General features: G+C 36.5%; 1 protein-coding gene across 1 annotated transcript in view; it reads right to left on the bottom strand.

Annotated features, from left to right (window-relative positions):
* Positions 1-380: 380 nt before the first annotated feature.
* The window catches only part of AHR (aryl hydrocarbon receptor), a 62702-nt gene continuing 46760 nt past the window's right edge, over positions 381-16322 (bottom strand). The window contains exons 6-11 of the mRNA XM_054273654.1: positions 14797-14927; positions 13748-13950; positions 12049-12158; positions 9387-9528; positions 7338-8613; positions 381-4072 (exon numbers count right to left, since the gene is read on the bottom strand). Coding sequence (XP_054129629.1) covers positions 3917-4072; positions 7338-8613; positions 9387-9528; positions 12049-12158; positions 13748-13950; positions 14797-14927 — 2018 coding nt within the window. The 3' untranslated portion in view covers positions 381-3916. The remainder of the gene's footprint in view (positions 4073-7337; positions 8614-9386; positions 9529-12048; positions 12159-13747; positions 13951-14796; positions 14928-16322) is intronic.

Genomic DNA, 16322 nt, shown 5'->3' with positions numbered 1-16322 from the left:
AAGTGTGTGAGTGGGAAACATGGTTCCTCACCAGGAAGATCTCCAAAATAGCTATTAGGAAAAGCTCTCCTCTGACAGAGCCTTGAGTAAGATTATGACTTCTATCAACAAATTGCCTGAGCTTTTGATGCAGTGCCCTACTGCTGGTTTGGTATACCATGGCTGTTAACTTTCATGCTGATTAGAGCAAAGAAAAAACTTCATAAATCTTCAAGAAAATGGCTTTCTCCAGAAGAAAGTATCTCCTTCCTTCAAACAAAAGGACAGTAAGGTCCTATGCTGCTGGGAACAGGTTGATATGTGGATTGAAGGTGTACTTTTAACAAATGCAACAGACTACAAAGAAAAGGATAACCACTGTTGCTTATATTATTGCTTGATTATTTCCAGATGTTACCTTATAGATTTGCAGTCTTGTTGAATTATACTTGTACCTTAGCACGTCTCTTTGTGCAGTGCAAGAAAAGTAAACAATAGTACTGACATACAGAGTTCATAGCCTCGTATTGATTCCGGATAAGACATTTGTCTTAATACACTTTACAAGACAATGGTGTAGTTCCAGCCAATTAAATTATTGCCCATCATGTCACTAAACTGAAAAACTATCGTAAATTTGGTAAACTGCATAGGGAATTACAGTGAAACATTTGCTTTAGGACTACAAACAATTTAAAAGATTATCATGCAAAGCCAAAAGAGCACACAGGAAACAGTAATATTAGCAAATATTATTAGAAATAAACAAATTGTTTTCTTAACCTAATGTCATTTTGAACTAGCAATAAACAGTAAATACCCGTGTAATGTAAGTACCAATGGCCATCTCCAGATCACAAAAAAGAACATGCTTCTTTTCAGCAGCATCAATGCAGAAATCTGTTCCTGCCTCAGTACTGCTCAACTGTGAATTTACTGTGAGTAAGCAATGAATATAAGAGCCTTCCAACTACTAATTGTGGCTTGCTATTTACAAACTTTATTTATAAACTCATTTTCATGCAAGTATAAAATACTAATTCCATGGACAAATACACATTTGTTCACCACTCTAAATTATATACATTGTATTTGCATCTAATATTCAGAGAAGTGCAAAGTCCACAGTGACGTAAAGAACAAGTTTTGTAAACTATTTTAGATGACAAGCTCTCAAAAGATATTAGTAACCATACGATAAGGTATTTTTTGTATACTGCTGAAATCAAACATTTTTGTAGTAAAAGAACATACATATCAGCTACATTCAAGTGAATATTTTATTACCACGTATTATGTCTTACAAACTTCAGTGGAGATGAGCAAGAGCGCTACAGAACCATACCTTAACGCAAGAGGTGTATTGCATGGTATGTGCAGGCATAGCCAAGGAGAGAGGAGAACTGGAAAGGAAAACAAGGAAAGAAAACTTGTACAAAAATGGACAGTAATACTGACTAACACTGGGTTATAATCTTACTTATAACAGACCTGAAGGGCTAATAGAGATCCAATTCAGAAACACCTGTGCACTGTAGGTACAGTTTGGTGCAGATCAAGAGTGCACTAATAGAGTCAACATTGTACGCATAAGATAATGCACAAAATACGCTGATATGCATATAAACAACTAACTTGTTTACATTAAGTAGGGCAGCACTGTTGTAGTACTGCATCCTTGGCACTTAGTGATAGGACAACATGTATTTGGTTTAACTAAATTCATAAACAGGATATATAATGGTTTGTAAGATGAAACACATATATTATCCCTTTCAACCTTCTGGTTTTACAGCATTTTTCTAATTTTCCAGTTCAAATGCAAACATGACACACTAGCTAGATATGGAAGACGTTTCAGATGTTGGCTTAAAACGTCACCTTCAATTAAAAAAAGACAGAATCAAGGATTAATTCAAATTATAGAAAGTGAATTTGTTACTATTGTCTTGTGCAGAAGACAAAATCTGAAACACGGGGGGAAAAAAGTGACCTTATAATAAAACCCACAATGTCTTTATGGGCTTCTCCTGAATAGGAACTTCTTCTTTAATATCCCTTTCATATATGCTAATTTCACTTAAAAAAACTGCTGAATTTATTAATCTGAAAAGCTGTAACTGAGATAGAAGTTTGGCATCATGTATCACATCACACAGAATGGAAGAAAATATGCTCTTCTTCAAAGAAAGCATGTTTCAGCTAGGAAAGGATTCCAATTTTAAGTGATTGTCCTTTATTAATATTAACAACTATCTGGAGGGAGCCAATTTACTTTTGCCTGTTTCAAACAAACTGGCTAAATTGCAATTTTACGCTATATATAACAAATGTAATAAAATTGTTCTTAACATATAACGATGTAATACTTTAAAATTAGCTGTTTAAAATATTTTACAAAGACATTTTATTATATATGAACTATACAACACACAAAAGTATGACATATTTTGAACATATACACATTTCTGTATTTTTCATGTAGATTATTATTTTGCACCAAACATTGGTGTCTGCAATTTTACAGTCCTCAGTTAAAAGCAAAACAAAACCCCAGAATGTTTAGTGGATATGTTTAGTTTGGGTTTTTCTCCTGAAAATAAAACCTATTGCAAGGAGAATTTCTCTAACGATTTTCTTCTTTCCCCAAATTCATAGTTTACACAAAGCTTTCCAAATGGATCAACATACACAAGAAGAATAACCTCTCTGTTCTTTGCAGTGCAATTTGCCAGGGATAAAACTGAAACCAAACTGACCCTTTCCCCACTATTAACATTGAAAATTGCAGTCAAAATATATGTCAATGCCAATCACTATTGAGACTCCCTTACCCCTATTATTGAAAATGCAATCCTTTTCAATATCCATTTTAATGAAAATATTTGCATAGAGCAGTCTTGTATTATCTCTAAAGAACATTATGAGCGTTTTAACACAAGATAAGGCACATGTTTTTCAGCATTAATAATCTAAAACTAATCCTGAGGATCTGCTCCTCCCCCTCAGCAAAATCTGCTTTTTTAATATACCCTGTATTACCTGAAGAAAGCAGAAAAGCAGTATAGAATAAACTCAAATTCTTTAGCTGAACTAAATTCAGAACATTAACAACTCCTGATAATAGTGTAACAAATCCACAGATGAATTAAGTCACTTTCTAAACAAATAATTGTTAGAGGGAAAGAAAAAAAGATGCAGCCAGTAGCACTGTTGATGTTAGCTAAAAGTTCACATACTAGAGATGACATTTATAGTGAGTTTTGCCAAAATAAGCTCCCATCAGAAACAAGGTAGCTAAATTGTGAGGCACTTAAGGTTGACATGAAAAGGAGGAATGCAAGGGGTCTGTTTCATAGGAAACCTGAAGTTGCATATCATATCCTTGTATTAAGCCTTCTATTAAAGTGCTAGAAATGGAGACTTAAAACAAAAGGATTCAAATATAAAATAAGTGATTACAGAGCTTAGTATGCATTAAAACTAAGTGCTTTTGATTCTCATGAATTTAGAGCTTTTTAATAGTTTTTAAAAAATAAAGTCTGGAAATAATCCACATGTGAATCACCTTCCTTGTGCCATCAATGCTATTTGTAAAGTGCCCAATTATTTTCTAAACAACAAAACCATTTGCCTTATCTTATGTTGTATAGCATGACATAGTCTGTAGTATGTATGCAATCCATACTGCAAGGACACAGTCAGCCTGATGGAAAACAGCACATGCATACTTTAAATCAGAAGATTTAATTCCACCTGTCATTCTAAGAAGCCAGGTCTTGAATTACATATCCACCCGTATATAGTGCAACCAGCCTCATATTCTCAAAATGTAATTTAGCTGTTCAAGTCTGACACTCAAAGAGAGACATATCAAGCTTTTCCTCAGAGCAACCTGATGCCCAGACAAAATCACAGATGGAGCTCTAGGTCTGAATCACATAAATCCACTAGATGCCAAATCTGAGAAGGATCTGGGTTCTTTTGGATGATGAAGAGGCTGAAGATGTGTGGCAGTCTGTGCATTACTGATCACATCTAACTGAGAGGGATATGATTCATTTACATTTCCTCCATTGAAACCATTTTGGAACTGGCAGGAAAAAAAGAGAATATAAATGGTTAGTATAGGAAACTAATTTATTAATAAGTATTTACAAATCCTCCTAAAGACACACTGGATAAAATAATCTTAAAATATATTGATTAGCTTTACTTGCTTTTTTAGTAATGATTAATGATAATGTCATTTGCATTAAAATAGGGATTGAATCATCAGTGAACTTTACCCATGTTGAAGTCAATGGGAGCCCTACTTCTGGCTAAGCAAAGAAATAATTCTATTATCTAAAGTGCAATAGAGTTTCTATTTCTAGAAAGTACAGTTTGAGAACTCCTCATTGTCACATCCAGCTGTTCCACTTTAAAAGCAACCTATTTACATCTTTCCGTGTCTGCAGTGGGATCCAGACATAACAGCTCCTCCAGGAATGCACATGCAGTCCTGTCCATAAGCTGAAGCACACTGTGTGCAATCCACTGGCTGAAATGTTGCAGGGTGGGCTTTTTGACAGTCTTCATATTGACAGTGCCAAGTAAGAGCAACGAATGGCTTTCATCAGTCTTAACATAATTGTTCATAGGATTATTTTAATCACCTAATGTAATGCTTCCTGTCATGCTGTGGACTTTATCTACAAAATACTCCATTCGGTCATGCAAAGAAAATACAACCAAGTATTTTAAACATTTCCATCATCTCTTTGGGAGTAGCTTATATCATAAGTACTCATTCCTTCAAGGTTTGTCTTTAAGAACATGTCTTATACATTCATTCATCCATTCATCTATCAAATTATGCTGGGTATTAGCTCTTTTTTCCTTCTATGCAAGCATTGAAATTTGACTAACTGTGCACAAGTCTTCTAACTTTTTAACAACAAGGCTATAGCCATGTGAATTATGTTTTTAATCAAAGCTGACATACTTTTTAGAGTACACACAAGGATTGTTTCTGACAGAAGCAGGTTATTTCAATATTCTTCATTAACAGGATGATCATACTCATAAATATTTTTAAGAATTAAAAATATAGAATCTAGAACATAGATCTAACTATACAACAATAGAATCTAACTCCCATTGATTTCTCCATGAAAAGACTATGGAATTAGAATAATAAGATGACCACAGTACTTAGGAAGGTTTCTCCTGCTTAATAAAGGAATACTGATTCTAAACAAGCAGCCAAATGATCACAGGACTTTCTGTTGTTCTCCATCACTAAAAGTGGTTTCAGACTGCACTGGCTATGCTCCTACCACAGTTACAAGATAGGCAGAAAGTCAAGGCACATGAACACAATAGAGTCTTCTGACTTTCTAATTCCATAGTCTTTTCATGGAGAAATCAATGGGAGTTAGAAGTCTGAAAAGATAACAATCAAGGCTTGTATAGTGACATCTGTCCTCTCTCTGGACTCCAACCACTGACAGGGATGTGAGTGGGCTAAACCCAGCCACCAAGGCTGCCCTGCTTTGGTTTGTCTGTGTGAATGTGGGCTCAGACAGCAGTATCCTATCTGCTTAGTCACATGAGGCTTCTGCTCATGCAGTGGTGCTCAGCCCCATGGAGCACAGGAACTTAACAAGAGGGGCTGAATTTGCCTCTGAACAGCTTAAGTAAGCACAATATTTCCACAAAGTGGCCTTTGATAATTTTTCTTTACAACAAACTAAAAGTCCTATTATTATTGCAGCACAGCATTCTAGTAAATAGGAAGTAATCGACATCATTTTTTCAGAGGTGCTGTCTTAGTCATTAAACTTTGTATAGATAGATGTGAAGTAAATGCAGGGAAGAATATAAAAAGAAGGGTCATAACAAAAATTATAAAGGAAGTGTAACAACAAAATAATCTGCAAAATAAATGCATTTGAAACCAGCCATTAAAAATAAAAAAAAGGAATTGCAAATGTAATGGCTGTTCAAAACCGATGCATCGCATTAGTACAGCTTTTGTGTAAAGAGTAATGCTTTGTTATTGCAAAGACAAACTTGGATGGCCCTGGAGCTGCTCTGCAGCCCTATTAAGAAGCACTGTGAAAGACTAAACATTGAGCACAGCCAGGCAAGGCACAGCCAAGTCGTGCTCTAGTTTGCACATTGCAGTTTCTCAAAGTCACTTCATGCAATTTCAACCTCAGGAAGAATCCATTCATCATGCTGAACTGTGCTATAATTTAGGTAAATTTCTGCAATTGCATTCTTTTCAGCAGTGAAGCAGTTTTAAAAAGGGAATGTTTCATACTTGTATAAAGCATGTAAAAAATGGATATGCTCTAATTGCATTCCTTACCTTTGTCTTGCATAGGTTAAATGCCACTTTAATACTTTAATTCTGTAAATGCTTATGCATGTGCATAAGCACTTGCAGGATCAGTACTTCAGAACATTAACTCATTGAGATACAACAACAAAAAATAAGAATTGTGAGTCTGTACTGTAGAAGCATTAACAGAAATAAAGGCTACAACAGAAAGTACTGTAACAAAGATTATTCAGAATCAGGAACTAGCAATTGAATTTTGTTTCTAAGTTAATTTTACCAATGAAGAACAGTGTTTACAACTGTAGTCTCTACTACAGCTGGGATCCTCTCTTCTATGACTTTTATTGTGCATTCTCCTTGGTGAAAAAGGACCAGATTATTTTACTGCCGCTATAACTTTTTCCAACTCTTATTTCTTCTGCAGTTAATTTAGACAGCAGCTTCAGGAACAAGCTGGCTTTCACTCATAGCAATATATAAAAACTTGGTTTTGCAGTAACATTGTGTATAGGAGTGAAACAGTTCATATTTCAGGCCATTTTTATGATACTATAATCTAATGTTTTCACTAATCCTAAAATCATTGAGGAATATGAGTAGCTAGACAATATTCACATTTCAAAACCTTTTTGGTTTTGATCCTTACAACATATTTAATGAAAATGAAATGAAATAAGCAAACTCAATTCCTCTATAAAGGGTTTACTAGCAAATTCCAAGACTTGGAATTTGCTAATATATTGGCTCCTATCAGGAAAATTACTGGTATAGTACCACAGACTAGACAATTCATTCTTGATTAATACTGCTAAAGAGAGTTATCAGACTGCAGGTATACGTATATATAAACTTGACCAAATGCAATTCTCTTCACTCTAATGAACAAATAAAGCAAAGACATCCACACACTGCTAAGCCATCCATGTCAAACTCAGCAATTCAGTCAAACTCTGCCCCCCAGCAGTCACCCAAACCAATATAAACTCGATTAAAAGTGCAAGCAGTGCAGCAATGCTGTTTACCATACCTTGTTCCCCAAGGGTTGTTGCTGTTGATTTGTCATCACAGGATCATACTGCATTTGATCCATGCAGCTGGGCTGTGCCTCCTGCGTGCACGGGTACATGGAAACGGCGCCTGCATAGCAGGTTTGAGGAGTCAGCATAACTGACTCAGAGTTTATCCCACACTCAAGGCTTTCAGGGACTTGCTGCAAACAACTGAGAAAATCCTCAAAGTTGGAAGAAGCAGAATAGGTCGATCCATCAAAACCTGCTGCAGGAAAATCCATTTGAGAAAAATTAGAGAGCTGTGGCATCATCGTTGTGGGCTGCTTGTAAGGAACAAAGTCTTGCCTACACTCATAAGGGGAAGTGTTAACTTCTGATTTGTAAGAGAACTCAGATGTACTGGCATGCATGCCAGGGAACATGTATTGCTGGGGCTGCTGCTGTGAGCAGCTAAGAGGCATGCCAGAGCTCCAATTTGTGAACATCCCATTGACTTGCATATGTTTCATCTTTTGACACAGCTGCTGTTGTTGCTGCTGCTGCTGTTGTTGCTGTTCCACAAGCTGCTTCTGGTGCTGATGAAGTTGATGTGGACCTAAGTCTTGCTGTACCATGCAACCTTCATTCTGGACCAAGGGCTGCTGCTGGTTACAGTCTGAATATAAGAAGTCAGATTTATTTAAGGAATCCTGAACATAAGTCAGGATTTCGTCAGTTATGTTGATGTCCCCAATATCATCCACATCAGATAATTCAGTTTTAAAAAACTCCTCATCCTGCTGAATACACTTTAGATCTTCAAAGTCAATACCCAGATTTTTCATGATGCTGTACAAATCACTGGTTTTGTTATCCTGAAAGAGTGCTGCACTGTCTTCAGGAAGTGGAACAGTACTGTCCTGGGAACACTCCATCAGCTCCCGTTTGAGAATGTTGTGATTTCCAGCAGGTAGGAGATTGTCTGTCCAGCCACCGCTAACAACACCACCCAGCTCATCCCTACTGTCTGCAAAGAAGTTCCGCTCAAAAGAAAGTTTATGTGAGGCTGGAGGGCAGAGATAAACAGACTCGTCTTGCCTTAACATGACACCTAGGAGGGAGTTTGGATCCACAGAGTCATCGTGTAGCGTTGCTTTGGCTCCTTTTCCCACTGTGCTTTTACTCTTCGGTTGAGAGGGGTCCATAAGGCTTGACATAGGGAAAGATACTTCATACAACACAGCCTCTCCCGTGGCAAACATGAAGGGCAACTTCATGTTACGCTTCCGTAGATGTTCTGCCCCTTCTTCATCTCTGAAAATAAATCAGATATGTGGCATGGTACTGCAGTAATAAACAGTTATTCTAATCTTTTTGTCCCATGGAATTAACATAAAAAATGAACTATTCGATTTGTAGGCATTTTTCGAATTCCTACCTACTCCAGCTCAACTTGGCTGAGTTAAACCAAGAGGCAGATTATGAAATAAGGAGCTTATGACTGTAATACCACATTTACATATTGCATTTGTAATTAAATCTAGACAGTATACACCATTTTCTGTGCATTATGGGCCGAAATGAAAACAAGTGGGCTTTGTTCCATGCATTAAGCTTTTCTTGGTATAGAAAGTAAATCAATACTTGAAGTATCAGTTTTTCTCCACTTTACAGACTCCTTAGCAAAAATTATTTAATCTATTTAACAAGGCTGAATTCCATATTATGCAGAACTTTGTTCGGTACTAAAATTCAGGACTAAATTTGTTATTTGTTACTCCTTCTACACAAACGCAGTTGGATTTCTCAGGTTTTGCTCATTGGGATTGAATATAGTGCATAGAATAACTTCATGCTTAGACCTTTTTCTTTCTAAGAAATATATTTGTCTGAAGTTTTATGCAAAAGAACTATGCCACAAGTTCTGAAATACCAGAATTTTCTACATGTTTGTTAGCAAGAAAGAATTTGGGGAATTTGGAATATAAAGGGTAATAATTTAAAACCAGAAATTCCTTTGTGAACATAAACAGCCTCAAACTACGTTTTAGTTTGGAAGTGTACTACTTTATGAACCAGTGACTTACGTAAGAGGTCTTTGCGTGGCAATGATGTAATCTGGTCTTCCATTTTTGTAGACAAGCCGTGCATTTGCCTGCACCCAGGCCCATCGATTTTCTTTGGTTAAAAGCCTAAATACAGTCATTCCACTCTCACCTGTCTTCATCACTAAAGAGTAAGCACACTGTTTACTGTCCAGCAAATAAATCATGAAAACCTGTATGTCATGAAAGAAATCTCATTTATAGAAAAATTTTACAAATCTCATGTCCTCAATCGCCCAACTTGGTGTGGCACTAACGCATCCCCAGTGAATCAGGATGACTGATCACTTCAAGATGTCTAATTTACTCATAAAATAGAAGTCAAAACTGCAAGATATCTGCTACAGATTAGCAGCATTCTATATGGGGCTTTGTCCATTATTTCTTCAATAACAGAAATTAATAAATACTAGAACACGTAAATGACAAAAGCCCAAGTCTCTCTCGCCTTCATAAAGCGGCTATTACTTTAACATTTAGAAAACACATTACTTCTGAATGCAATCCTTTCACATTTTAACTGGTTTATGCAGAGGTACTTAAAAACCTTATATTTCATTCTCACTACCACTAACAATTTGGGTTTGTGTGGCCAGGTTTTGGTAGTGACAGGGAGGGCTACAGGGGTGGCCTCTGTAAGAAGCTGCTAGAAGCTTCCTCCATTTCCAGCAGAGCAAATCCCTAGCAGCTCCAAGGTGGACAGGCTGCTGGGCAAGTCTGGGACAATTAGAAATTGTGATAATGCCTCTGTGATAACATTTGAGAAAAAAAAAGTTATTGTGTAGATATAGTTGTGGCCAGAGGTTGAGAATATGGAAAGAACAATTCTGCAGACACCAAGGTCAGTGAGGAAGGAAGAGCAGGAGGTTTCAGAGCTGAGGCTCCCCTGCAGCCCATGGTGCAGAGGCTGTGCCATGCAGAGCCATGGGGATGCAGAGATCCATCCACCTGCAGTCTGTGGAGGGGACCCCTGCCAGGGCAGGTGGATGCCTTACAGGAGGCTTGAACCCATGGGAGGCCAGTGCTGGGGGAGGCTCCTGGCAGAGACTTGCAGACCCACAGAGAGAGGAGCCCATACTGAAGAAGGTTTCCTGGTGGAAGGTGTTTTTATGGCCTTATTTTACTTCCCATTATCCTGCTCTTTTGCTAGTAATCAATTAAATTAATATGCCCAGATGAAGTCTGTTCTGCCTGTAACAGTATTTGGTGAGTGATCTCTCCTGTTCCTTATCTCAATCCATGAATCCTTCATTACATTTTCTCTCCCTAGTCCAGTTGTGGAGGGCTGAGATGGAGAGGCTTTGGTGGGTGCCTGGCATGCAGCCAGGGTCAACCCACTAAAGTAATTTTGGTGCCAAAACACAGAATCATGAGGATGCTGAGATACGGAGAGTAACCAGGAGAGGTAAAAGGCAAAACAAGTACTGAACAATCTTAGAGAGTAAAATTATCATGGGGAAGTTTTGTTGTAATTGTGGTGAAGGGACAGGGGCATATTTTGTGCAAATTTTCCAATTTTGTACTGTGTTGTGATGAAGTTATCTTGGTATTTGTGTGGGGAGTTTTAGTTTATTTTGGTTGGTTTTTTTGTTTTAAGTGAAGGTAGTGTGATGAATGTGAATTTTAAAGATAATTCTTAAATATGTGATTCACAGAGGCAAGGAGTGGAAGTAATACAATTGCTCAAAAACCCGGCACTTCTAGACAGAAAAACTAAATAAAATGTATTAGGAAAGTCTAAGAAGCTAACCAAAAATGCTTGCTACAAAACCTATTTTCTTTATTTTAATCTTAGCATTAAAAATGTAGCAAAACCAGTTTTAAGAGAAAGTTTCAAACCATTCAAATTTCAGCCCCTTCTACTCTGGAACCATCTCTTTTTCTTTATGAAAGAAACAAAACTACTGATAAGCAACAGGGACTGAGCTACACCTGAAGCAGAAAACATGTTTAAATAGGCTGAGAACAACCTGCTGAGGGGCATTATCCAATTGTCTGTGAGGGGATGAGAGAAAAAAATTTGAACTTTTCAAGAGAAGTAAGTGGAAAGAAGTACCATAATATTCTGAAGATGATTCTGTAAGTTCCAAAGATAACTCTGTTAAAACTAACAGCAAAAGTAAAAAACAGAGTCCCCTAAATAGTTATACATCAGGTAGCTGGTGCTTATTTCCTCAACACTTTACTTCTCTCCATAATTGTTACTTAAACTAGATCAAGCTGCCAAGAACCAAACCCAGAAATGTTTGGAAGCTAGGATGTTAAATCAGAGATCAATTTGTGGTAAAAATCTTACACTAGTATCAAAAGAAAATGCTTTAATTATCTTGTTAACAGGAAAGCTATCCTTGGTAGTCCCCTTGGCCAAAGAAAGTTCTTGAAATAGCAGAAGTTGAGTTGAGCAGAGAAGCAAGTGAGAAGAGCAAGATGTGACAGAGACCAGAATATTTATCCCAAAAGGGTCTAAATAGGAATATTAACCATTTCTTTAATCAGTGTAAGTTTTTAGAAGTACAAGTAGAACATATGAAATGAACAGTGTTCTTTTTGTTAAAAACCTCTTTTTTTTCTGTAATATTGCATTCATACTGAAAAAATACTCCATGCTTTGATTTTACAGCCTTTTTTAGGGAATGAAACTTACTTCGGATGTGATTTTCAGCACAATAGAGCATGTCAGCTGCATGAATAAACTGGTATCCTGTTCCTCTCATACACAGCTCTGCTTCAGTGTATCCCAGGACAATTTTTCCTCTGGAAGATAAAACCAAAAAATTGCAACACAGCTGATGGAGCAACTCACAGAATGAACATCAGCAAGTTAATTATGGCTAGAGTATTTCAGATGCAAACTACAGTTTGTGGCTATATCAATTATACACGGAAGCGGAACAGTTCCAATAAAACATAGAGTCAACAAATTATAAAACTTTAACCAAATCTGCCAGGTTGCCTTCAGTGACTAGGACTGGGTTCACAAAACCATTAGATCATAAAAAAGAGTGGATGCCTACAGCCAGACTCTCAAATCCATACTACTGAACATTTTCACTCCTAGCAGGCAGCTCCCATTACTTCCAAAGAAAGACAGTGCTTTCTTAGCCCTGCTTCTTATCATTTACCTATAGGTGCTTGTGTGCAGAATTAAATAGGAGTTTAATTTCAGTCATCTAAAACTTCTTGTCTAAATTAGAATTTTTAGTAGCTTAATGTATCTCAGAGCTACATCCCCTTTGCTATTGAGTGGTATGAGACCCCTGTGTTTGCATTTAAAGAAGATATGACTCAGAGGTCATGATTGACCCTGCAGCTAAAATTAGAGTACTTTACTAGAGGCTGGGGAGACGAGACACTTAACAGAATTCATGTGATCGCTGTGCGATATCTGATAAAAATACATGGTCAAAGAGAGACAAACAGGATTTGAAACAAAGACACAGAGATGCAAAGACGAAAGGTAAAAAAAGGGGGAAAGTAGAGATGGGAAACAATATACATAAAAGTATTTTTTTCAAGAGAATAAAAACATCAAACAGAAAAGAAACACTTGTGTTAACATTTTGTTGTTTTTTACTTGTATCAGCTTAGAGAAATAAAACATTTTGGTCTCTCAGTAGACGAAACACCAAGTAATTCAATTCTGTCCTGTAAGTAGGCATGGAAACCCATGTGAGAGACTCCACTGAAAATCAAAGCATTCTCAGTCAAAAGTAGAAGGGAGAGGAGAAGGAAGGAGGCCAGAGGCTCTTATTTTGATAAAAAAAGCATCCTAATGGGCTTCTTGCTGTGTTGAAACAATATTTTGATCTAGTACTGCAGTAGTGTTTCCAAATTTTACATAGGAAAAAGAATGGTTTGGAAGTGGGTAACATCATACTACAAAAAAAGTATTTAAATTCTGTTGAAGGAAAATACATTTCCATTGTATTTTACACGTATTTGAACTGAAGGAGAAATGTGGAATGAAATTAAATACTTGCTCTATCAGTTCTAAAACTAAATTTCAAACCAGATTTAATATGAAACTATTCTTCTTCCCTAATTCATTAGTATGCCGTCTTTCAGTTTTTTATTTTGCATTGGTTTTGCAGGTTTTTGCTTTGTTTTTCTAACAACTGAGAGTCAGAGAGCAGCATGCCATTCCAAGGAAATAGACTATGGCAAACCCATTTCTCTTTACCTGATAGCAGGGCTGCAGAGAAAAACTTCATCAGCTTCTAAACTGCCATCACTGAAACAGTTTATATAACAAAAGAGTAGCCTGCTTTATATTTCAAATACCTACCTGAAACCTATTTCATCAGCAAATTATTAGACAATTACAGAGAACAATTTACACCTACTTTGCATCACAGCCAGTGGGTGTGAAATCCAGTTTGTGTTTAGTTCTGAAGATGAAGTTTTTGGTTCGTATCTCAAGGATGGATGGTGGCTGCAGGGGAGTGGCTACTGCAAACAGTGCAAGCTGAGGAGACAAAGCAGCACCATCCTTCCCTTTCTTGTTTTGTCCATGGAGAAACTTCAATCGTCCTTGAAAATTCATAGCCTTAGGATGAGGAAAAAAGTAATTATTAAATGCTGGAGATATTTAAAAGCAAGATATTTTTGTTATGATGTAAATATGTATTTTTCATTTTTTTTAAGATCCATCAAATTCATTCATCCATTTTATAGGATGGCATACAAAAAAGTCAGCTAACAAGTACAGAACATGTTGTTATACCCCTGACTGTGTCACTTCAATATCTACTAATAAAGACACTGAAAAGTTAATTAATGGGAAGACTATTCTGTAAAAAACAAAAAAAATAAACATATAGTATCACATATCAACTGGGGCTTCTAATATTCTAATGAACATTCGTGCATATAATTATATCATTATTTCTCTTGCAAATTTGTATGTTCAATTTTGCAATTCTAAAGAATTCTATTTTATAAGATACCACATAGGGGGTGATAAACCCTTACTTGTTTTAAAATATAAATAATTTACTAACAAAAAATGCATTAAAAAGAGCAAGCACAAACTTTTCCAATTAAGGAAAAACTATGGTCCTCTTAATTATCATAATTTATTGCATCTCAAGATACTCAACTTGCTACAAGAAAATACTCCTGTGATGCATTTTAATCACACAGCATTTTACAAAAGCAGTTGCTTATTTGCATTTAATTGGGGAAACTTGGCCATGAGAGAGAACCTGCACCTGGTTGTGACAACAGTCTTAAAAGGGAGACAATCAGTTCACTAACTGAAACATTGTGGTTCAAGCAGCCCAGATAGCTTTGGAGACTTACAAATAAACTAAGTTACTGCACCTCTTGTTAAGAGGCGCAGATTTCCAACTTTTAAGCATATGTGGAGGTTTTTATGGAACTCCATACTCACCAGGAATCCAGATGAATTATCCAGGAGGCATCGTAACCTGCAGATGAAATTCCTTTCCATAAAGGAAGAATTCTCTGGAGGAAGTTGGTCTGGGTTATAATAGGTTGCTGGCTGTGAAAAGCCATTATCTCCTGCAGGAAAGGATTATTTATAAGGATTATTTTTAGAAGAACACCTAGAGGAGGCTATCTATAACAAACGATCTTCCTTCTCATAAACAATGCGTTAGGTCGTGACCTGAGCAAGAACAATGTAAACTGGAAACATCCTCAGAACCTATTATTATTGCAACACTGAGGTTAAACACCAATTCTTCTGATGGGATTATGTTTTACAGGCTATGGGATTTGAAAACTGAATATAATTTCAGGATTTGGGGTTTTTTTTTTACATTGGGGCTTTTGTTTGTTTGGGTTTTGAATTCATTCATTATTTTATCCACAGCCTAGATTCTGGATCAGTTGCAAAGAGCAGAGCTCTCAGCAGAGAACACACCGGTGTTTCTACAATGGTAGGATCTCCAAAAAGGCACAGCAACTGCAGGAACTGAGTATTGAAAAACTCAGTATCAAACTGTGAAACTTACTTTCCAGACAGCCAGGTGAAAGCAGTAGCAATAAATAAAAATCAGCAACTTTAGGAAACCAAAAAATCACCATTTTTCTACAATGAAGGCAAAATGAGCCTACTAAATAGTGAAAATATTTCTGGGTTCTGCTGATCAAAACACCATAGTTACCTCTCCAGGTACACCTGGAGTACTTGTGTTCTGCAGTTGTTTGTTTTACAAAATACTCAAAACCATGATTGTAAACTAGGATACCAACATGGTATCCTTCCACCTTGTCAGGACAAGCATTTGCTGCTAAGTGGTATTTACAAAACCGACTTAAACATTTGGAATATAAAGTAAAAACAGAAGGTAAATCAATAAACCTCTGATAAAATACATATGTACTACATGAGACTACATATACACAGATGTCAGAGCATGATTACTCACAGCAAATTTAGCAAAGCAATCTTGTTTGCAATACATATAAAAAACCAGTCATACCCTAGGAATTCATACATGCAGAAAATTGAGAAAAATCCAGCTTAAAAAGACATTTTTATAATAAAATAATCTTTAATTTAAAAAAATAGTCCATGTACTCTTAGAGAACTGATTATCAAGTATGGACAAAAATAATACTACAGATTTTAACAACCCATATTGACTTTCCAGACATGGAGATGAGGACAGGGAGAGCATGTCACTTAATAACACACCACATTTTATTTTATGGAATATAATTCTGTCTCATGAACAGCTGGAAAAACTTACAGATAGGCTCAGAGGTTAGTACACTAGCAAAACAAACCCAAAGGTAAACAAATCATTACCAAAAGCCAGTTCTATTTAATCTCCTATGAATTCAAGGGACTGAATTGGAGCCAAATGAAATTGCTGATACCTTACCAATAGGCCTTCCAACCTAAGGCCATCTAAATCCTACAAGTATGCTGAGTTATCTAGCTTTTCA

This window comes from Melozone crissalis, unplaced genomic scaffold, assembly GCF_028551555.1.
Source record: "Melozone crissalis strain CALT ecotype California unplaced genomic scaffold, PUWL_Pcris_2 ptg000016l_1, whole genome shotgun sequence".
Taxonomy (NCBI): domain Eukaryota; kingdom Metazoa; phylum Chordata; class Aves; order Passeriformes; family Passerellidae; genus Melozone; species Melozone crissalis.
Note: the sequence above shows the minus strand (reverse complement) of the source record. Positions and strands in the feature narration are given on the sequence as shown.